The sequence below is a fragment of the Mercenaria mercenaria genome, chromosome 1 (assembly GCF_021730395.1).
Source record: "Mercenaria mercenaria strain notata chromosome 1, MADL_Memer_1, whole genome shotgun sequence".
Lineage (NCBI taxonomy): Eukaryota > Metazoa > Mollusca > Bivalvia > Venerida > Veneridae > Mercenaria > Mercenaria mercenaria.
Window position 1 is genome coordinate 112,089,303 of NC_069361.1, and position 23,448 is coordinate 112,112,750.

General features: G+C 36.0%; 1 protein-coding gene across 3 annotated transcripts in view; it reads right to left on the bottom strand.

Moving 5' to 3' along the window:
- Positions 1-23,448, bottom strand: part of LOC123526428 (mediator of RNA polymerase II transcription subunit 6-like) — a 43,635-nt gene that overhangs the window by 4,276 nt on the left and 15,911 nt on the right. For all 3 annotated transcript variants that reach the window (XM_045305567.2, XM_053520701.1, XM_053520700.1), the window contains exon 7: positions 5,183-5,317. In XM_045305567.2, coding sequence (XP_045161502.2) covers positions 5,183-5,317 — 135 coding nt within the window. The remainder of the gene's footprint in view (positions 1-5,182; positions 5,318-23,448) is intronic.

Below are 23,448 nucleotides of genomic sequence, written 5' to 3' on the forward strand. Positions count from 1 at the left end.
TTCAAAAGGGGACATAATTTGACCAAAATGCATGTCAGAGTTATGGGACTTGATGCTACCAACTAGTTTTATAACCCCGAAAGCACATGTGAAGTTTCAGCTTAATATCTGCATTTGTTCTGCAGATAGTAACTTGCATGTAAAACTTGAACCAGAATTTTCTAAGTCCAAAAGGGGGCATAATTTGCTCAAAATACATCTCAGAGTTATGGGACTTGATCCAGTGAGGTTGGTAATTGATCTTTAAAATGAAAAAATAAGTTTCAAATCTATATGCCTTTAAGTAATAGCTGTATGTACTTGCACGCAAAACTTTAAACAGGATTTCCTAAGTCCAAAGAGGGCATAATTTGGCCAAAATGCAGGTCAGAGTTATGGGACTTGATGCTATCAACTAGTTTTATAACCCCAAAGATACATGTGAAGTTTCAATTCAGTACCTGCATTAGTTTTGGAGATAGTAACCTGCATGTAAAACTTTAACCAGAATTTTCTAAGTCCTAAAGGGGGCATAATTTGCCCAAAATACATCTCAGAGTTACAGTACTTGACCCAGTGAGGTTGATAATTGATCTAGAAAAAGAAAAAATAAGTTTGAAAGACAATGCCTTTTAGTAATAGCTGTATGTACTTGCAATCAAAACTTTAACCAGGATTTTCTAAGTCCAAATGGGGGCATAATTTGGCCAAAATGCAGGTCAGAGTTATAAGACTTGATGCTATCAACTAGTTTTATAACCCTGAAGACACATGTGAATTTTCACTTCAATATCTGCATTAGTTTTGGAGATAGTGACTTGCATGCAAAACTTTAACCAGGATTTTCTAAGTCCGAAAGGAGGCACAATTTGGCCAAAATGCAGGTCAGAGTTATGGGACTTGATGCTATCAACTAGTTTTATAACCCCAAAGACACATTGTGAAGTTTCAGTTCAATATCTGCATTAGTTTTGGAGATAGTAACGTGCATGTAAAACTTTAACCAGAATTTTCTAAGTCCAAAAGGGGGCATAATTTGCTCAAAATACATCTCAGAGCTATGGAACTTGACCCAGCGAGGTAAGTAATTGACCTCGAAAAAGAAAAAATAAGTTTCAAAGCTATATGCCTTTTAGTAATAGCTGTATGTACTTGTACGCAAAACTTTAACCAGGAATTTCTAAGTCCAAAAGAGGACACAATTTGACCAAAATGCAGGTCAGAGTTATGGGACTTGATGCTATCAACTAGTTTTATAACCCCAAAGACACATATGAAGTTTCAATTCAATATCTGCATTAGTTTTGGAGATAGTAACTTGCATGTAAAACTTTAACCAGAATTTTCTAAGTCCAAAAGGGGGCATAATTTGCTCAAAATACATCTCAGAGTTATGGAACTTGACCCAGTGAGGTAAGTAATTAGCCTAGAAAAAGAAAAAATAAGTTTCAAAGCTATTTGCCTTTAAATGATAGCTGTATGTACTTGTATGCAAAACTTTAACCAAGGTGTGACGCCGACACCAGGGTGAATAGAATAACTAGACTATTCTTTGAATAGTCGAGCTAATAAAGAATGTGATTTAAGCTTTTCCTCCCCCTACCCTATTTAATAATTTTTCAATACCTTTCCTACGACTGGACTAACTTAAAACATTGCACAACAGGAAAACCTTGTTTTTGCTCCTTTGATGTCGAGGAATACTCCAAACAAGAAATTGTTAAAAAGTATACTATATTGGATATTAAAAGGGCAATAACTCACTGAAAAATCTTGCTACTGGAAAATGAAAACAATAATTGAGCCGCACCATGAGAAAACCAACGTAGTGCATTTGAGACCAGCGCGGATCCAGACCAGACTGCGCATCCATGCAGTCCTGTCAGGATCCATGCTGTTCGCTTTCAAAGCCTATTGCAACTAGAGAAACCGTTAGCGAACAGCATGGATCCTAACCAGACTGTGTGGATGCGCAGGCTGGTTTGGATCCATGCTGGTCAGAAATGCACTATGTTGGTTTTCTCATGGTGCAGCTCATATGTGCATCTCCTCTGGAGAGTGAGGCTTCCTATGAAGTTTTGGTGAATTCCAGCACGTGATTACTGAGGAATACCCCAGACAAGAAATAGTACTCTAGTAAACAATCAAAGGGCAATAACTCGGTGAAAATTACCTGAGGAGAACATAAGAAAATATGCCTATCAACTCTTGGGAGTGCAGCTTTGAATTAAGTTTCACTAAATTCCAACCAGCGGTTGCTGACAAATACTCCTGACAAAAATTATACAATAGTATATTAATGTTGAATAATAAAAGGGCAAAAACTAAGTGAAAATCACCTGACCAGAACACTAACATGATATGAGCATCTCTTTAAGTGAAGCTTCCTATGAAGTTTTGCTAAATTCCATCCAGCAGTTGTTGAGAAATACTCCAAATAAGAATTGTGCAACTAAAAGCTTCCCTTTGAGGGAGAATAACAAATTCTGGCATCAAATTTATAAACACAGAAATAAACTCAAGTGTCAAGAAGGTGTGTTTCCTAGATTTTACAGAGATCTGCATTCTATATTCAGAACTTGCTGGTAATCAAACTAGACCTAGATTTTATAGAGATCTGCATTCTATATTCAGAACTTGCTGGTAATGAAAATAGACCTAGGTATTACAGAGATCTGCATTATATATTCAGAACTTGTCGGTAATGAAAATAGACCTAGGTATTACAGAAATCTGCATTCTATATTCAGAACTTGCTGGTAATCAAACTAGACCTAGATTTTATACAGGTCTGCATTCTATATTCAGAACTTGCTGGTAATCAAACTAGACCTAGATTTTATACAGATCTGCATTCTATATTCAGAACTTGCTGGTAATCAAACTAGACCTAGATATTACAGAGATCTGCATTCTATATTCAGAACTTGTATTGCTGGTAATCAAACTAGACCTAGATTTTATAGAGATCTACATTCTATATTCAGAATTTGTATTGCTGGTAATCAAACTAGACATAGACTTTATAGAGATCTGCATTCTATATTCAGAACTTGCAGGTAATCAAACTAGACCTAGATTTTATAGAGATCTACATTCTATGTAAGTATGATTATCAAGCGGAAAGAATCAATTTTCATAATTTTGATGAATAATTCAAACTCATAACTCTTGAGATACTAATCTGATCTGACTGTTTATTGAACTTGGCCTGGGTTTTACAAATTCAATATAAATCTAGTTTAGTTCCAATAAAAAATTACAAGTTGCTAGTAGATGCTTTTGTTAAAAAGCGCATGTCTCCCCCAATGCAAAGTCGTATAGGCAAGAAGTCAATAGGGGTCAGGAGCGAAAGTCAAAGAGACACTGATGGTTGACTGCAATAGGGATCATCTACTTGGCATGTCCAGTCATCCCGCTAAGTTTCAACACTCTTGGCCTAGTGGTTCTCAAGTCACTGTTCAGGCTCATGTAACCTTGACCTTTTATCAAGTGACCCCAAAATAAATAGGGGTCATCTACTCTGCACGTCCAATCATCCTATTAAGTTTCAACATTCTAGGTCAAGTGGTTCTCAAGTTATTTTCTGGAAATGATTTTACATGGTCAGGCCCCTGTGACCTTGACCTTTAATAGACTGACCCAAAAATCAATAGGGGTCATCTACTCTGCATGTTCAATCATCATATGAAGTTTCAACATTCTGGGTCAAGTGGTTCTCAAGTTATTGATCAGAAATTGTTTTCCATGTTCAGGCTCCTGTGACCTTGACCTTTAACAGAGTGACCCCAAAATCTATAGGGGTCATCTGATCTGCATGTTCAATCATCCTATGAAGTTTCAACATTCTGGGTCAAGTCGTTCTCAAGTTATTGATCGGAAATGGTTTTCCATGTTCAGGCCCCTGTGACCTTGACCTTTAACAGAGTGACCCCAAAATCGATAGGGGTCATCTACTCTGCATGACCAATCATCCTATTAAGTTTCAACATTCTGGGTCAAGTGGTACTCAAGTTATTGATCGGAAATGGTTTTCAATGTTCAGGCCCCTGTGACCTTGACCTTTAACGGAGTGACCCCAAAAACAATAGGGGTCATCTATTCTACATGACCAATCATCCTATGTAGTTTCAACATTTTGGGTCAAGTGGTTCTCTAGTTATTGATCGGAAGTGGTTTTCAATGTTCAGGCCACTGTGACCTTGACCTTTAATGGAGTGACCCCAAAAACAATCGGGGTCATCTACTCCAGCAGCCCTACAACCCTATGAAGTTTGAAGGTTCTAGATCAAATGGTTCTCCAGTATTGATCGGAAATGAAGTGCGACGTACGGACGGACGGACAGGGCAAAAACAATGTCTCCCCCAGAGTGAAGGGAGACATAATTAAGTGGACATTGTGAATTTTCCCAATTTTGAGTTATTCAAGGGTCATTAAGCCCATCTGACTTGTTATCAAACTAGACAGAGATATCATGCCCATAAACTTTTGACTAAGTTTAGTGTTTGGCTCGGAGCTTATGCTAAAAGTTTGGTGACTACACTGAATAAAGAATACTCATGTCAGTGAGTAAACACTGACAATTTTTGCAATTTTGAGTTTACCAAGGGCAATAACTCCATAATTATAGGGATGATCCAGCTGGTTATCAAACTTGGTAAAGGTACTATGCTAATATAGATTCAGATAAGAAATACTAAAGTTAGGTAGTTGACAACTTTTGTGCACACTACCTTTCTGCTGCAGGTGATCCAGTAAATAAAGTCTGTTTCACAGGCCTATGGAAATGTGTGTACACTGAATGACTTGGTTTTTTGAAGTATTTTAAAAAATCCTTGATGAATGACAAGAGTTACCTATGTGGCAGGAAACAGATGCTGTTAAACTTTAGCCTTTTAAAGTTTCTGACAAGATACAAAGTATAACAGAAGGGTGGAAAACTGGTACCTATTTTTCTGTAACTCTTTTTTTCTTGGAGAAGGTGGGGGACAAAAAATAATCTATTTGCAAAATAATTAAGGAGAAGTAACACAAATCTTCCATGAAACATAATGTAGCTGGACAAACTTTCTGTTGTAGGTAACTGCAAGTTTCTACCTGCTCAAACTCAACTTGTACCTGGCTTGGGCAATAGGACACCAAGTTCTGATGCAACTGTAACTAAGCAGTCCTGCAGTAACAACAAGAAAATAGGTATGCTACCTTTAGCCTCTGGTTGTGTTGGAGCCACAAACTTTGGTGGAAATTTTTTGGCAAGTTCCCCTAGGAGTAAATCTACTCTCTGTCTCTGGAACATTGAGCCTGGTTCATCTTTTTTCTTCTTTTTATCATCTTTATCTATAAAAACAGATAAATTACGATTTATATACAAAAACTTAACCAACAATTTAAAATAGATCATAAACAAGAGCTCATAGAACACGAAATGCCCCCCTTGATGCATTCAGTAATTGTACAAGGAACAGAAATTATTTGGTCACTGTGCACTAGACGTTTGACATACTGACCTCAAATCAATAATTAAGGGTCCTTTATCAGTCACAAGTAAACTCTGTATCAAATGTCATCTTAGACCAAAGCATTCTCTAGTTACTTGGCAAAAAAAAATTCTACTGTTCAGGGTAAATGTGACCTTGACCTTTGACCTACTGACCTCATAATCAATAGGGGTCATCTGCTGGTCATGATCAACCTCTGTATCAAGTTTGGTGATCTTAGGCCCAAGGATTCTCAAGATATCGTCCGGAAATGGTCCAACTGTTCAAGGTAAATGTGACCTTGACCTTTGACCTACTGACCTGAAAATCAATATGTGTTATCTGCTGGTCATGATCAACATCCCTATTAAGTTTCATAATTATAGGCCCAAGCATTCTCAAGTTATCATCCAGAAACGGTTTAATTGTTCCACGTTACTGTGACCTTGACCTTCGTCCTACTGACCTCAAAATAATTAGGGGTCATCTGCTGGTCATGAACAACCTCCCTTTCAACTTTCGTGATCCTAGGCCCATGCATTTTCAAGTTATTGTCCAGAAACAGTTTTACTGTTCCAGGTCACTGTGTCCTTGACCTTTGACATACTGATCTCAAAATTGATAGGAGTCATCTGCTGGTCATGATCAACCTCCCTATCAACTTTAATGATTCTAGAACCAAGTGTTCCCAAGTAACCATCCGGAAACAGTTTAACTGTTTAAGGTAACTGTGACCATGACCTTTGACCTACTGGTCTAAAAATCAATACAGGTCATCTTCTGGTCATGATCAACCTCCCTATCAACTTTCTAGGTCCAAGCGTTCTTGAGCTGTCATCTGGAAACCGTTTTACTGTTCCGGGTCACTGTGACCTTGACCTTTGACCTCAAAATCAATAGGGGTCATCTGCTGGCCATGACCAACCTTCATATTAACTTTCATGACCCTAGGCCCAAGCATTCTTGAGTTATCATCAGGAAACCACTTGGCCTATGGACCAACCAACATACCGATCGACCAACATCTGCAAAACAATATACCCCACATTCCATGTGGGGTGGGGGTGGGGGGGAGGCATAATTAATGGAAAAGAAAAACAGGTTATTTGAACCTGTGCATTGCAGGTGAAACAATCAACAGTGAACAAATATGTGTTGTTTCAATCCATTCCCATCAGGTTTTACAGAGATATCAGTCTTAACCAAATGACTGGTAAATGTGCACTAGCTTTATCTATTCTTCAAACAGTCAAGATAAAAATGGTAAAATTTAAAGTGCTAAAAACACAGTGTATAGACTCTCTGTACGCCCAAATGGAAGTCGCCAAAAACTAGGCGTTCACTTTCGTTTTTTCAAATTTTTTCGAAGCTGTCAGTAGTAAGTATTTCTATGTTTTTGTCTGACTATTTGAAATAAATATTCTTGTTGTATATATTTTTCAGTGTATATAAATGCCTCTAAAACACACAGTCGTTTAATAAACATTAACACTTGAAATTAAAAAGTATTTACTAAAAGAAAAAACACAGGCTGTCAAAGCAAAAGACGAAGCAATCAGGTTTAAAGTTATTAATTTGGAATTGCGAAGGACGTTTGTGTCAGAACCGCTTCTGAATGTTTCATTATCAATCCAGGTACATGAGTTTATACCTACAAATATGCATTACAATCCTGAATAGCTGAAATATTGTTAATCCAACATGCTTCTGAATTACGCACTGGTTGCCTAGTCGCAAAACTTGATATAAAGCTGTTCCACTATTCGCCAAAACACTGTATGCCTATTCAATAAAGAAATGATGAAGAGTTTGGGCTTATAAGCACCATACACTGTACTCATTGAATTAATAATTATCAGTTTTGTATTGTATTTTACTTGCAACAGTCAAAGAGTATTTAGATCTATTGGTCTATTTCACCAATGGTGTCCTTTGTGTTGGACACGAAATAGAATCTGTATGCGTGTTTCCGCTAACATATGAGAAAATATATATATTTATTCCACTCAGTTTGACAAGACACAGTTTTTCTTTTTTTTTTCTTTGTATTTTTAGCTCCACGATTTAGAGAATAGGGGTGCTATTCTACTCACACCGACTTCAGCGTTGGCTTTCTTGGTTAAAGTTTTTTGGCAACCTTTCTGTCACATCTTTTTTTACTTTTGCTTATATTTTACTGTAACTTCACATAAACATTGTGCATCATACAAACAAGCCTTTTTATGCAGCGGCTGTGTCCATTATACCCAAAGTCAAGGTCACCCAAGGTGTTATACTTAGTGTTTGAAATTATTTTTGTTTAATTATGACAAACAGAAGCTAGTCTATCAATGGTCCAGTCTTGTATATTGGCCCTTACTGCCAATACGCAGACCATAGGCCACATACCTCGCATACCAGAATCAGTGTCTTTAAGCTCCGCCAACAGACACACGTGCTGTCTACTAGTCAATGTCCGATTAAAACGTGTCCCGCATATCTTCAAAGGCGATGGTAGCTTTATTCAAATTAGTCATACATTTAGAACAGCTGATGTAGGCCATTTTCTGTTTGTTCTGTAGCGAATACTGCAATAATTATGAATGAAAACGAGAAAGACCTGCATGGATGTTAGCTCCGAGCTGCTTGATTTTGAATGATTTCAGCAGTGCTCTGGAGCCGAATATTAAAATAAACTGAAATTACCAGTTACCACGCCGATGGCAACTGTTTTTTCTGTGAATGATGATAAAGTCCCCATCGTAAAGTCCGGACAAGTCTCTGAGATGCCCGAAATATATCAAACACAGAGTTGTGCCACGTAACGATTACACGAATGATGCGTTAGTGATAATGTTCCTAACTGCTTAAAAGAATCAAGTCATTACAAGAGCTCTTCGAACACGAAATAACCCCCTTGATGCATTCAGTAATTGCATAAAGAACAGAAATTATTTGCTCATGATCAACCTCCCTATTAACTTTAGTGATCCTAGGCCCAAGCGTTCTCAAGGTGTTGTTCGGAAAGGGTTTAACTGTTCCGGGTTAATTGACCTTGACCTTTAGCCTACAGACCTCAAAATTTATAGGGGTCAAATACAGGTCATGACCAACCTCCCTATCAAGTTTCATGATCCTAGGCCCAAACGTTCTCAAGTTATTGTCTTGAAATGGTTTAAATGTTCCGAGTCAATGTAACCTTGACCTTTGACCTACTGACCTTAAAATCAATAGGGGTCATCTGCTGGTCATGATGAACCTCTCTAACATCTTTCATGACCCTTGGCCCAAGCGTTCTCAAGTTATCGTCCAGAAACCGTTTAACTGTTCCTGGCCAATCTGACCTTGAACTTTGACCAAATGGCCTCAAAATCAATACGGGTCATCTGCTGGTCATGATCAATCTCCCTATCAATTTTCCTGATCCTAGGCCCAAGCGTTCTTGAGTTATCGCTCGGAAACCGTTTTACTGTTCCTGGTCACTGTGACCTTGACCACTGACCTACTGACCTCAAAATCAATAGGGGTCATCTCCTGGTCATGACCAACCTCCCTATCAACTTTCACAATCCTAGGCCCAAGCAATCTTGAGTTATCATCCGGAAACCATTTAACCATTCCAAGTCACTGTGACCTTGAACTGTGACATACTGACCTCAAAATTAATAGGGGTCATCTGCTCGTCATGACCAACCTTCCTATCAATTTTCATGATCCTAGGCCCAAGCGTTCTTGAGTTATCATCCGGAAACCATTTAACTGTTCAGGGTCACTATGACCTTGACCTTCGACATACAGATCTCAAAATCAATAGGGGTCATCTGAAGGTGATGACCAACCTTCCTATCAACTTTCATGATCCTAGGCCCAAGCGTTCTTGAGTTATCATCCGGAAACGGATTGGTCTATATACCGACGGACATCTGCAAAACAATTAACCCCTCCTTCCACGAAAGGGGGGGGGTGGGGGGGGGGGGGGGGGGGGTGGCATAATTACAAAAAATAATTTCAAACACTATGAAGGTTAGAGTTTATTAGTACGCATGTATAAAATTTAATTGGTCGCGCGGCTCAATTCAATTTGATAAATGCTTACTGATAAACACTAACTTATACGACAAGTGGAATCGAAACTGCAGTAATGGCATCTAAACTTGTCCATGACTGTTCTGAAAACGAAAGAAATTATAACTAATATTTTTAACTGTTAGTTATCATAAAACAAAGTCAAAACATTGAAATATAAGAATGCAATGTAGTTTTGAATAAGCATACAGTTTTTCGACTAAGCGTACAGTCCGGATTTTAAAAACTGCGATTAGTTGACCAGTAATGGATCGAATAGTGGGACAGTGTAATCGGCATACATGTCTCAGAATAACACATTTTCCTGAAAACGTATTCGTTACCACAGAGCCATGCTAGTATTTATCGATGCGTAAGATATTTATCTATGAAGTAGCAAAGGTTTCAATTCTTTACAAAAGCTCAAGATACACGTATTTCAAAGAATTGGTCACAGTTTCATTACAAAATTGAACAAATATCAACAGGTGATTTGACTTGAAATTAAGTATATAATGAGTTTTATCAGGCATGTTTGGTATCTACGTAAACAGTAGCTCATAGACAATATGTAAATTAAACAAGAGGGTCATGATGTCCCTGGATCGCTCACCTGAGTAATATGAGCTACATGTTTCAAATGTCAAACTGACGATAAAATATTAAGAAAGTCAGTAGGTCACATTCATGGTCAATGAAATTCAGTTTTACTATTTGTGTGCAAAACTGTGTATGTCATCAACAGTTCAAGGCTGTATCTTAAAAAACAAGAAAGTAGGTCAGTAGGTCAAGATCACAGTCAAGTGACATCATATTACTTGGGGTCATCAGAAGAGTTGGGTATCGCCCCTGAAAATGTATCGCAATATTACTTTTGATTGTGTCACGATAAGTATCACGATACTTACACATATTGAATGAATGCAGTTTTGAACTGAGTTTACAAACTTATGCCTTAGAGCTCTCTTGCTTTTTGGGACTGGGGCCAGAGTCCATGCAAGGGGGGAATTTTGCATGATTAAATACAAAGTTAACATTCTTTTAAACTTCACTGACCCAAACCTGAATTCTGTTCATTATTTACTCTGCTTCACGAGTTCTGCCAATCATAAACAGCATTATTCAGGCATCACACTGGGTATTTATTCTCTGAGCCACTTCATTTTCGGAAACAATAAAATTATAAGGCCTACAAGTCAACTGCAAAGCACTCGAGAAATTATTTTTTTAATCTTTCTACCCTTTCAAAATTTATTTATAGATATCATGTTTTGTTAACTTATCATTTTTATAATTATTTGCTATTTAAAAACGGGGTTTTGAAGAATTTTTCTCAAGCAGATCGATCACATTTTAACATTGCCTAAAGGTGGGTGGGGTTTGACACTTAAAAGTTTTATTCTCGAAAAAATGCTTCAAACTAAGAGCTGCTTTTGCAACTTGTCATATTTTTCTTGAATGCAGCCTTTTTTATTGGCTTATCATTAAGAGTGTATTAGAAACTCTTGTTGGAAATGATAGAAATCTCCGAAAATCACGGTCGCGAAAACTGCATGGTAACATTATGGAAAAGTTTCTTTTCTATCATCACAGCTGTTTAATACTTACAATTTCTGCTTATTCAAAGCTTTTTTTTTTTTTACTAAGCCTTGACAGTAATAAAAAAATGCTATAAATTGTAACCGACCCACCACACATATAAATGTTTAAAGCAACCAAAACATGATTATAATTATCCAATTTGTTATTCAGTAATCTAGTTATCACCCAATCACTGCCTAATCAAATAAGATTGTTGCAAATTGGCTTCCTCCTTTCAACAATGGATGTTGTTTTCGATCGGCAATTTTGTTATTCACAGTTTGATCTCGGTTAAAGATATTACTTGATCTTTAATTAATATCAAAATATTTGTGATTTTTTTTTTTATATTTCATTACATTTTTATGAAACTAGTTTTGTTTAAAAGAAGTATTAAAACCACGCAACCTTTTACAGAACGTAACGGCGGTCGTAGATTTTAGGTTATTAATAAAAGCCGGCCCAGCCCAAACCACGGAAATAGCCGATTCCGATTGTACGGAAACCACCGGAAACTTACGGACGGAAGGCTAATACAATTATGAATGGTAACACCGTCATCTTAATCAATTTATGTGTATTTTGCTTCATTATTACAATATTTAAAGCGGCATGCCTCCATATCGTTCGACAACAAAAAAATATTCTTTAGATATCTTGAAATAAATGTTATATGTCAGTAATTAAGTTTTAAAGCCTTCTTAAGAAATATAGCATTTATTTCAAGATATCTAAAGAATATTTTTTTCTGCATGGAATTCAATTCTTTGAACAATTTTGAAAGGGGGCCATCCAAGGATCATTCCTGTGAAGTTTGGTGTAATTCTGCCCAGTGGTTTTCAAGAAGAAGATTTTTTTAGAAATTGTTGACGGACGATGGATGACGGACATCAAGCGGTCACAGGTGACAGGTGAGCTAAAAATACACCTACTTTATGCGATATTAACGAACAAGCCATTCGCGACAGCAAAAATTTGTGTTTTGATTTTTGAATGCCTAGTTTTTGGCGACTTCCGTTTGGGTGTACATAGAGTCTATACACTGTGAAAAACATCTAAACTATTACAACACATTTTTTAAATTTACTTTTCTAAATTTCCTGTATTCATGTACCATGAAGTGCAGTAAGTCTAACTGTAATCTTATCTTTGAGAAAAAGAAACCTTTTAAAGTCATGAAAATTCATGAAGTAACCCTAACCTTTTATGATAATTATGCACTTTCCTGATTTATTAAAACAGTTTTAGGCTTTGATGAAAAAAATATACAAACCTCTAAAAATTATGTTGATTTTTTATCTTTTGGATTTTTTTTATGACAGCCTAGTAAGCTACTATGATTTATGCATAACAACTGACCTTTCTTGTGGGTAAAGCACAGTCAATTTATAAACATAACCTTTAGCCTGTGCTGGTGGCAAGTGATTCTGCCTTTGCGACCAGTGCAGACCAAGATCACCTTGTACATCCGTGCAGTCTGCACTGTTCGCCATTCAGTCAGTATCCTTTTGGTAAGCACCCCTTTTAATAGTTAATGGTACTGTCCAAATTGAGAGATGGACAAGTTCATTTTAAAAATTTAGCAGTGTAAGGGTTAAGGGACATATCTCCAGATAAACATCAAATTATCTAAAATACTTTAAACAGTATCTCTTATCATTTTATAGCTAATTCTCTATTCCAATCTGCAATTTGCATTAATTTTGTACCATGTGACCATTCAATATATCTTTATCTTGGATACAACATATTTTCCATTCTGGGAGAAGTTGAATCAATTTCTGCCTTTGTGACCTGTGTAAATCATGATCAGCCTGCACACCAGTGCAGTCTGATCATGATCTACACTGTTCGCCATTTAGTCAGTATCTTTTTGGTAAGCACTCCTTATAACAGTTAATGGTACTGTCCAAACTGAAAGATGGACAAGTTCATTATAGAAATTTAGCAGGGTAAGGGTTAAAATGATAAAAGCCATTGACTAACAGAAGTATCTGCAGGACTGGTGCATCAATAAAATGCTTGTTGCAATATTAGTGTAAAAGATGTTCTAGAACTGTATACATGTTGTCTCACTGTTTCCTTGAGAAAAATAAACATAGAATAAAAAGATTATTTAACACTGTCATGCACAACATGGGATATATTTAGATTTGCACCCATCCAAGAAATATATTGCCCTGGCCTATTGACTCTTCTGATTTGTTTTTTCTATGTATACTTGTCTTATATTTCTCTTGTGTGACTTACGCTTTTAATATTAGAGTTCCCTGAAATGTTGCTCTAAACTAACTCTTGTTTTCTATTAATGATTGCCAAGTCGAGGGTTCAACGCAATAGGGGCGTATCTACATATTTTACCAAAAAACACTTTTTTTTTATTTTTCACTTTATTTTGACCTAATTTATATACTGTGAAAATTTAAACCAGATGTTTCTGTTATTTATATCATTATTTTGATATTGCAATAAGGGCGTATCTCAGATTGCCTTGATTTTTATGCGCAATATGGAAGTAAGTTGACTTACTGCCTTATTGCATGCAAAAAAGTATCCAGTAGTTTTAATATCTATCCTGCAATACAGGCTTGTGTAATCAGATAATTTCTGTGATGTCATAATGATGACATCATAAGGTATCAAGGGCATTATCCTGATGCATGACCCTTAAAGTAAATGTAGTATTGTCACATTTTATGACATTGAAGTCAAGAAAAGCTTTTTTATGCTTATGAGAGTCAGTACTTACAAATGGTAGATTCATCCTGTGTGCATGGATATGTTAATATCAAATTTAGCTACAGTTAAATGATAGACCCCCATTCATCTTACTGCTACTTAATACACTAATAGCCCAATACTTATAAAAGTGAAAGCCATACTTGCCCCACAATAATTATTGCCAAATAGAAAGATTTCTATACTCGTAAAATAAAATGAATATATCAACATTTTATCCAAAATTAACAGTTTAAAAATATTAATTGGGCTAGGTTATAAAAAGGCTATACTCTATTCTTGAAGACTTCAGAAGGTGTATCATGATTAAAGTAAGTCTATATTCTGTATTCTTAAAGATTTTTAAAGGTGTATCCTTGTTCTTAAAGATATTTAAAGGTGTATCATGGTAGGAAATATTTCAATTTCCTTGAATTTTGTAAAGTTGTACCATGGTCGAAGTAAGTCCATGTTCTATATCCTTGCAGGCTTTTTAAGATGTATCATGGTTTAAAAATATTTTTATGCCCTTGAAAAATGTAAGGGAGTTAAAAAATGATTTTCTTGAAAACAAATAAATTGCAGTACCAATTACTTGAAGATTTTTACACTTGTGCCTGCTTACGAGGTACAGTATTGCAAAAGGATTATAGTCCACGAAAACTGTAGGTGAAACTCCATATACATATAAAAGGGGAAGTCCAGCAATGAAATGTGATAATACATGAAAGGCGCCTGGCCTAGGAAAAACTCCTCAATAATCTGTACCAAAATTTTAGTTGTATGGCACCAAAAGAAACAAAATATTCAAAATGAGGTAGAAATGTGCAATTTTAAAAAAAATTTAGTTACTTTAATAATAAAATGAAAATCAAAAAGGTGTCATACATCAAAAGCCAGTTACTTCAGGCTATAGTTTACAGTGAACAGCCACAGCTTAAGACATACAGCATACATTCTTTGATGTTACATGTCAGTGTGACTGTATTATTCAGTAACATAATAATACATGAAGCCAGTTTGGTAATATTCGAAGCTTTTTAGCTTATCTGATTTTTTTTTTTTAAAAACTGATGAGTTATTGTCATCGCTTGATAGGTGTCAACGTCTGCGTCAGTGTCCGCATGCTTTAAAACTTGCAACACTTGTTCAACATCAGTAACTGACTATGTACAGCAAGAAACATAACTCCATCCTGCTTTTTGCAAGAATCATGGCCCCTTTTGGAATAGGAAAATATCAATTTTTTTGTTTGTTTTTTTTAGTTAAATTTTGCATTTAGGTCAACTTTTCTCCTTAAAGGTCAAAGCTATTGCTTTAATTCTTGGTGAAGGTATTCGCTGACTCTGCAAAGCAAGTACCTTAATTTTAAATTGTTTTTGCAAGAATTATGGCCCCTTTTGAACTTAGAAAATCATGGGTAGACAATATTTCTATTATACAGAGACAATAAAATCAGATGAGCGTCTGCACCCGCAAGGCTGTGCTCTTGTTTTGTATACTGGTACTTACCTCATATTTTCTATGCCATTTCAGCAAATTTCCTGGGCGTTTTTATCTTCTTATATTTACTTATAAACCAATTTGTGGTTCTTGCATTGTGCTCAGATGGAATATGTCAAATGACAGGCATGCTAAATCTGCAACTATACAGATTCTTTTGGTATTAACATTGTTACAGTCACTGTGTGATTTTTGAGCCATCCAAAATTTCGTGAGCAAGGGTTGGATGGAGGCACTTTGAGTTGCCCTTGTATTTTCGTCCAAATTTATGTTGTGCATATCTCAAAAAAGGTATTTTACAAAGTGTCATCAAGCTCCATTAAGTAAAATTGTGCACCTAGCTAGTATTTTAATTTGGATTTCTCACAGCTGACCAACATTTTATTTTAAGTCTGTGTCATATAACAGTAACTCAGAAAGTATTTGACATTAGAGATTATGAAACATTACAGGATTATTATTCAGAAGTTCTGTGCCTGCCCCCTTGGGTTTTGTTTGTGATTTTATTCAGCCAGACCAGGGTTATGGCCCTTCACTTCATAAAAAATATGCATAAAATGAACATAAAAGTTTGTGTCACACTTTATCTTAAAACGTATTTGACCACGGGTCAAAGAGGATGAATATTATTCAGCATGTACATTTGTGCACCTAAGGTTTCATTTAGGATTTCTTTTGGTCATACTAGTGTTATGGGCCTTGATTAAGTAAAAAAAAAATGCATAAAAGGCAAACAAGTTTGTGTTGCCTGTATCTCAAGAAGTATTTGAATTAGAATCAGAAAACATCAGGGGATTGTTATAACATGTGAACTTGTACATTTGGGTGTTCTGATTGGGATTTCATTCAGCCAGTCAGGAGTTATGGTCTTTGACTTAGCGAAAAATACACATTAAAGTGGTGAAACATTTATCATAATTGTGTTGCATGTATCTAAGATATTTCACCCAGAGTCATGAAACCATGATGTATAGGTGGACGGATAGCTCAGTGGTTTGCACACTGGCCTTCCAATCCTGAGGTCGGGGGTTCGATCTCCGGCAGCTACTCTGGAATTTTCAGAAATGCTTTTCAGTGTTTCCCACCCAACTAGAGGTGTACTGGTCAGGAACCGAGGCAATCCTTGCATGTATCAGTGCCATGCACTGGGCACGTTAAAGAACCAGGCTGTCTATTCGCAACGAGCTAGGCTAAGTTAGCCGGACAAGCCTGTATCTGATTTCTGATCTCTCTGTCGTGGGGGCTTTGTCTCACTCTGTCCCTCTGGTCAGATTGCTCTGTGTCTGTACTAGTAGAGGATGAATTATGCACCCTGTGTGGCTGCATTTGAACTATGTAAAGCGCATTTGAACGTGAAATTGATCATGAAAAGGGCGCTATATAAATCTGGTATAATAATAATAATTATGTACGGTGACAGGAGGTGGGGGCACCTGTGTCCTTTATACACACATCTAGTTTTCAGTTTGGAACCACTCTTGTTTCTGCTTCTGGAAAATCCAATACTGGTGTCATATGAGAGGTCATGGTTGTGACCCCAGTGGGGCTCAAACCCACGACCCCATGAATGAGCGGTTGACACCTTATCCACTAGATTACCGCTCCCCGTTTCAGTTTATTAATTAATAGGCAAGGAAAATCTTTAAGTCTTTTGTTTTTGTTGTTGTTTTCCCTTTATTATAGTGCCAAGTAGAAAGATATTCATTCAGGTCTGGAGGGAAAAAAAATAAGATGTGTAATATTAAGTTTAATTAAATAAAATGCAGACATAAATTAGTTTTTTATGATTCTATTCTGTTGTATAGTAATACCATTTTACGTGAAAAAATATTAAATTCATCAGAAACTTTAATTGAAATTTTACTGCAAAAGAACACTTTTGCCCATTTTGCAAATACAATCTCTCCGGATTTACATCTTGCTGTTAAGTCTGATACTTTAAAATAGGCTGTTACATTCTTCAATTTCAATTATGTTCTTACATGTTTCATTTAAAATGAGTATAGAAGTGCTAGTATGCTTTAGTTGTATTTACTTTTATGTACATACTGCCTTGTTGCATGACACAATTTTACCAACTTCAACAGAAAATTTCCTGCAATAAAGGCGTAAGTCCACTTACGCCCACCTTGCATGTAAAATTACTCCAGATTTACATGAAAAATCATGCAATAAGGGCTTAAGTCAAATATTTTAAAATATACTGTTATTTTGTCAAATTTCATTCATGTTGTTTAATATTTCATATAACATGTCTAATATTAAGTGAAAAACTTTGGTAAATTTGTATGTGACTGAACACAGAAGAAAACAAAGTAGTTTTTTTCTTCTCTTGTGAAGTTTTCAAAAATGTAGTTACGCCCTTATTGCGTTGAACCCTCGAAGTGCTACTGCACTTCAAGAATCTTCCTAAAATTTGACAGGAGTGTACCTTTTATCCATGTTAAGGTTAACTGTTTAAAAGTATTTACAAGTATAAACTATTAAAGTTTATCTGCAGTATCAAATTTCAACTTCACCATTCCCTATGGTAATTATGTAACTGATACAGATAAATGATAATGATTTTATAATGAAGTCAGTTGGAAGAAATATTAGTCATTCAAATTTATATGTTTTCACACATCAAGTATGGGAGCTTGTTATATTATCTTTGAACAACTGATACACACAATTACAAGCATTCTTATTTATCAGAATGCACTAACTTTGCACCAAAACAACTGAATATTGAAATATTCTCTGAATCTAAAAGGCCAAGTCTGCATCATGAAACTGTAACTTAATCAGAGAATGGCAGAACCAGTGCTTCCTGTATTCCAGTGCTTTAAGTAAATTTTTGCAAATTGTCATTTTTCTCTATATCCTTCAATGGAATTAAATTATCACATTTACAGGTTTGTTGGAATAACAATCAGAACTTTATGAACTTGAGTTTACCAGACTTTCTCTTGCATTGCATCAAAAATAGTGCAGATGTTAAATTGATCAGAGATTACAATTTACCTGATCTATGATGATAGTCTAAGAAATGTGTGTTTAACAAAATTATCTCTTATACATGTATGTTTGACAATATTTTTAGTATAGGTTAGTGTTTATTAGTAAACCAATTTAATCTGATAAATGCTTACTAATAAACACTAACCTGTTTAGTGTTTGAAATTATTTTTTGTTTACAAATTTAAGCTCTGCCTACAGTATGTGACTTACCAGATTAATAAACGACTGGATGTAAATGTTGATTTACCAAAATAAATTTTCCCGATAATTTGAAAAATACTGCAATGCCATTGGACAAAAAATAATTTCAAACACTAATTACATTAAACATAGGTCCCTTTTTGCCAGTAAGCAGCAGATTAGATGCACCAAAAAAAGCCTGCTTCCAGAAACTGGTACACAATCCAGGAACACTGGTTTAAGGTACATATTAAACTGAAATACTGTTGAATAACAGTGTTAAACCCAAAACAAACAAAAAGAAAAATAACCAATTTTTTTTTTTAACTAATACCATGATGTCTTAAGGGTGGGTTATGAATGAACATATCAACAGAAAGTTCTGTGTGAAGTTAATTTTATGCCAAGCAGGGGTCACACTGGGAATTTTTTTCTCTGAGCCACTGTTTTTTCCAAAGATGAAATTATGAGGCCAACAACGGCGAAGCGCATAGCATTGACGTTCTTGTAGGACTACATTTTATGTACCAAAGTACTCATACCACTCAACTTCAAGAAATTAATGTAGTTATAACATATTTCTTAGTAACCCTTTAAAAAGCTATTTAGAAATCAATTTTTGTTAACATCTAAAATTATCATTATTATAAATATCTGCCATTTAATAAAAAAAAATCTGAACATGATATTTAAAATAAAGATGTCAAAAAAGAAGAAATTTTGTTTAAGCAGTGTCTTATTTTGCATACTGCCTATAAGTGTGTGGGGTTCGATGCCTTCGCATGTTTTATTCTCGAAAAATACTTTAAAATATGAGCTCCTTTTGCAACAGTTTTTATATTTTTCTTAAATGTAGACTCTTTATTGGCTTTTTATTTAAGACTGCACTAAAAAATCTCGTCAGAAATGACAGAAATTTCCGAAAATTAAGGTCGCGAAAATGGGTGACAAATACGGAAAACGTAAATTAGAATTAAATTTTTGATAAAATACCTATGTTTTATTGCCTTTCTATCATCATATCTATTCAATACTTACAGTACGTCCAAAATGAAAAGTTCCAATGGACACCCATCACCGTGACACCAGACTAGCGTGTTCAAAGAAATTTGACCACCCAGCTGGGTGATTTCACCGCAAATCACGATGAACAGCGTGTCCGGACACGGTGCTCGCCGAACACGCTGTTTCGCGGTGAAATCGCGGCGGATTGCGGTGTTCATAATATTGTTTTAAAATATGCTATTTTTCATTTTATTTTAACCAAATATTAAAAGATATATTTATGTGTATGTTAACACAAAATATCATCGTAATTTTTCAGTTTCAATGTTCGTCTGCAAGGTAATTTTGTACAATTTCTGCTTATCTAAAGCATTTTTATTTGTTTTTGCCCAAACTAACCCTCGGCAACTAACATGATAAAAAAAATTTACTACAGATTGTCTAACGGCCGATTGCTCATAAAAAGGTATCAAGTGCACAAAATGATGGTTATAATTATCCAGTTTGTTATTCAATAATGTAATTATCGCCAATTAACTGCCTGGTCAAATAGAAGTTTTGCAAATTGGCTTCCTCCCTTTCAATAACAGATGTTGTTTGTCTACACAGATTATCGATTTTTCACACCTTTTGGTTCCTAAAACTGGCAATAATCGTAGTTTTGTAGACAGACGTAGCTTCGGGCCATTTTCGCCACTTAGAAAATTTCGGAGCCACATTTAATTTTTTGTCGCAAATGGCTCAAGTGGCGATCGACAGCGTGACCCCTGGCCAAGCACTGGTTCCACCACTCTAGAGTCATTTAAAAACAATTCAAAATAAAGTTTGACAAATTATACACCCCAGAACAAACATTAATATTTCATAACATTTTAAGGACAAGTTAATTTATTGCCCAATACATAATAAATCTTGTCATTTAAGTGCCATTAAATTTTAAGGAATTGTTCTCATAAGTATGGGTTAGTTTAAGCCCTGTAGCAACAATGACAAACTTGTTTTAGAAACAAGATATACCAAGTAAATATATAGAATTTGATGTTGCTAGTACAAAATTACAATAAAATTGAGCATCAATGAAATATGCTCAAATATTTGATGTTCAGGGATGACCTTAACCTCAGACCATTGCAGTTTAAATAAGGGTAATGCATGTTGTTTTGATCACAGAAACATTTGACCAAAGTTTCATGAATAGCAGAAACAATATCAAGAATATTAGAAACATCATTACATGTACTGGGCATAAAATCTGAAACTCAAACATTTGTTCTCCAGTAGTAACATTGACCTTACATCAGCTCAAGTGGAAAACTGATTTTACATTTCATCTTAACCCTTACCCTGCTTAATTTCTATAATGAACTTAATTTCAATTTGGGCAGAACAATTAACTGTTAAAAGGGGTAAAGATCATCAAGATTAACATTCTGACCATGTTTCATAGAGATATTGCCATAAATGTAGCCTCTAGAGTGTTAACAAGGTTTTCCTTTGATCTGACCTGGTGACCTAGTTTTTGACCCCAACTGACCCAGATTTGAACATGGCCTAAAGATCATCAAGATTAACATTCTGACCAAGTTTCATTAAGATAAGGTCATAAATGTAGCCTCTAGTGTTTACTAGCTTTTCCTTTGATTTGACCTGGTGACCTAGTTTTTGACCTCAACTGACCCAGATTTGAATTTGACCTAAAGATCATCAAGATTAACATTCTGAAAAAGTTTCATTAAGATACGTCATAAATGTGGCCTCTAGAGTGTTAACTACTTTTCGTTTGATTTGACCTGGTTACCTAGTTTTTAACCCTACATGACCCAGGTTCGAACTTGACCTAAAGATCATCAAGATTAACATTCTGACCAAGTTTCATGAAGATACAGTCTTAAATGTGGCCTCCAGAGTGTTAACAAGCTTTTCCTTTGATTTGACCTGGTGACCTAGTTTTTGACCCAAGATGACCCAATATTGAACTCGTCCAAGATTTTATTGAGGGTAACATTCTGACCAAGTTTCATTAAGATTGGGCCAAAATTGTGACCTCTAGAGTGTTAACAAGTTTTTCCTTTGATTTGACCTGGTGACCTAGTTTTTGAACCCAGATGACCCTATATCGAACTCGTCCAAGATTTTATTGAGGGTAACATTCTGACCAAGTTTCATTAAGATTGGGCCAAAATTGTGACCTCTAGAGTGTTAACAGTCAAATTGCTGATGACGGACGGATGGACACAAGGCGATCACAAAAGCTCACCTTTGAGCACTTCATGCTCAGGTGAGCTAAAAAAGTGTGCCTCATGGTGGTGTACATTTGTGCCAAGTTACATTAAAATCCCTCTATGCACAAAGAAGAAATACCCCTGACAAACTCATTCTTGAATATGACCTTTGACCTCTAAGTATGACCTTGACCTTAGATCTAGAGCCCAGGCTTTGCGCACAACATATTGTCTCATCCAGGGGAATGTTTGTGCCAGCTGATATTTAAATCCTGTTTTGCATGACAAAGTTATAGACCAGACAGGAAAAAAATCCTATTGACCTTTGATCTCAAACTGTGACCTTGACCTTTAAACTAGGGTTCTGGGTGTTGCGCAAGACACATTGTCTCATCATGGGGAACATTTATGCCAAGTTATATTATTATCCCTTGAGGGATGACATAGTTCTGGACCGGACAAGAAAAAAGACCTACTGACTTTTGGCCTCCAATTGTGACCTTGACCTTTGAGCTAGGGGTTCGGGTTTTGTGCATGACATGTCGTCTCATCATGGGGAACATTTGTGCCAAGTAATATCAAAATCCCTTCATGGATGGCAGAGTTATGGACCGGACAGGAAAGAAGCCCTATTGACCTTTGACCCCCAACTGTGACCTTGACCTTTGAGCAAGGGCTCTGGGATTTGCGCAGGACATGTCGTCTCATCATGGGGAACATTTGTGTCAAGTAATATTAAAATCCCTGCATGGATGAAAGAGTTATGGACCAGACACGAAACAGATCCTGTTCATGCCATGTTTGACTGCTAAGTGTGACCTTGACCTTGAGGGGTCTGAAAGTTGTGCAAGACACATTGTCTTATTATGAGGTACAATTGTGCCAAGTGATATTAAAATCCCATCAAGGATGGGAGAGTTATGGACCGGACAGGAAAAAAGCCCTGTTGATCGTTGACCTCCAATTGTGACCTTGACCTTTAAGCTAGGGGTCCGGGTTTTACGGATGACACATCGTCTCATCATGGGGAACATCTGTGTCAAGTAATATTAAAATCCCTTCATGGATAAATGTTATGGACCGGACACGAAATTGCGGATGGACGGAATGACAGAATGATGTAAAAGCGCATTTCTATAGTCCCCAAAACTGGTTTTCAACCAGTCTGAGACTAATAAAATCATAAATGAAGCTGGTATTGTGCAGACAAGGTCAAAAAAGCTAATTCTGGCCCTTTCAGGGGCCATCACTCTGGAACCCATAATGGAATCTGGCCAGTTCAAGAAAGGAAACAAGATCTTATGGTGATACAAGTTGTGTGCAAGTTTGGTTAAAATAAAATCATAAATGAACCTGCTATTGTGCAGACAAGGTCAAAATAGCTAATTCAGTCCTTTCAGGTGCCAAAACTCTGGAACCAATAATGGGATCTGGCCAGTTCAAGAAAGGAACCAAGATCTTATGGTGATACAAGTTGTGTGCAAGTTTGGTTAAAATAAAATCATAAATGAAACCACTATCGTGCAGACAAGAAATTGTTGACACACGCACGGACGGATGCACGGACAGACGAAGGGTGATCACAAAAGCTCACCTTGTCACTATGTGACAGGTGAGCTAAAAACATATTAGCCCTCAATTTAAACTGGCGGATAGGTAAAAGCAGGTACTCAAAAGAAGAAGGAAAAAATTCATTTTGGATGATGTTTTTCAAAATTTGATCACTTTTAATTAT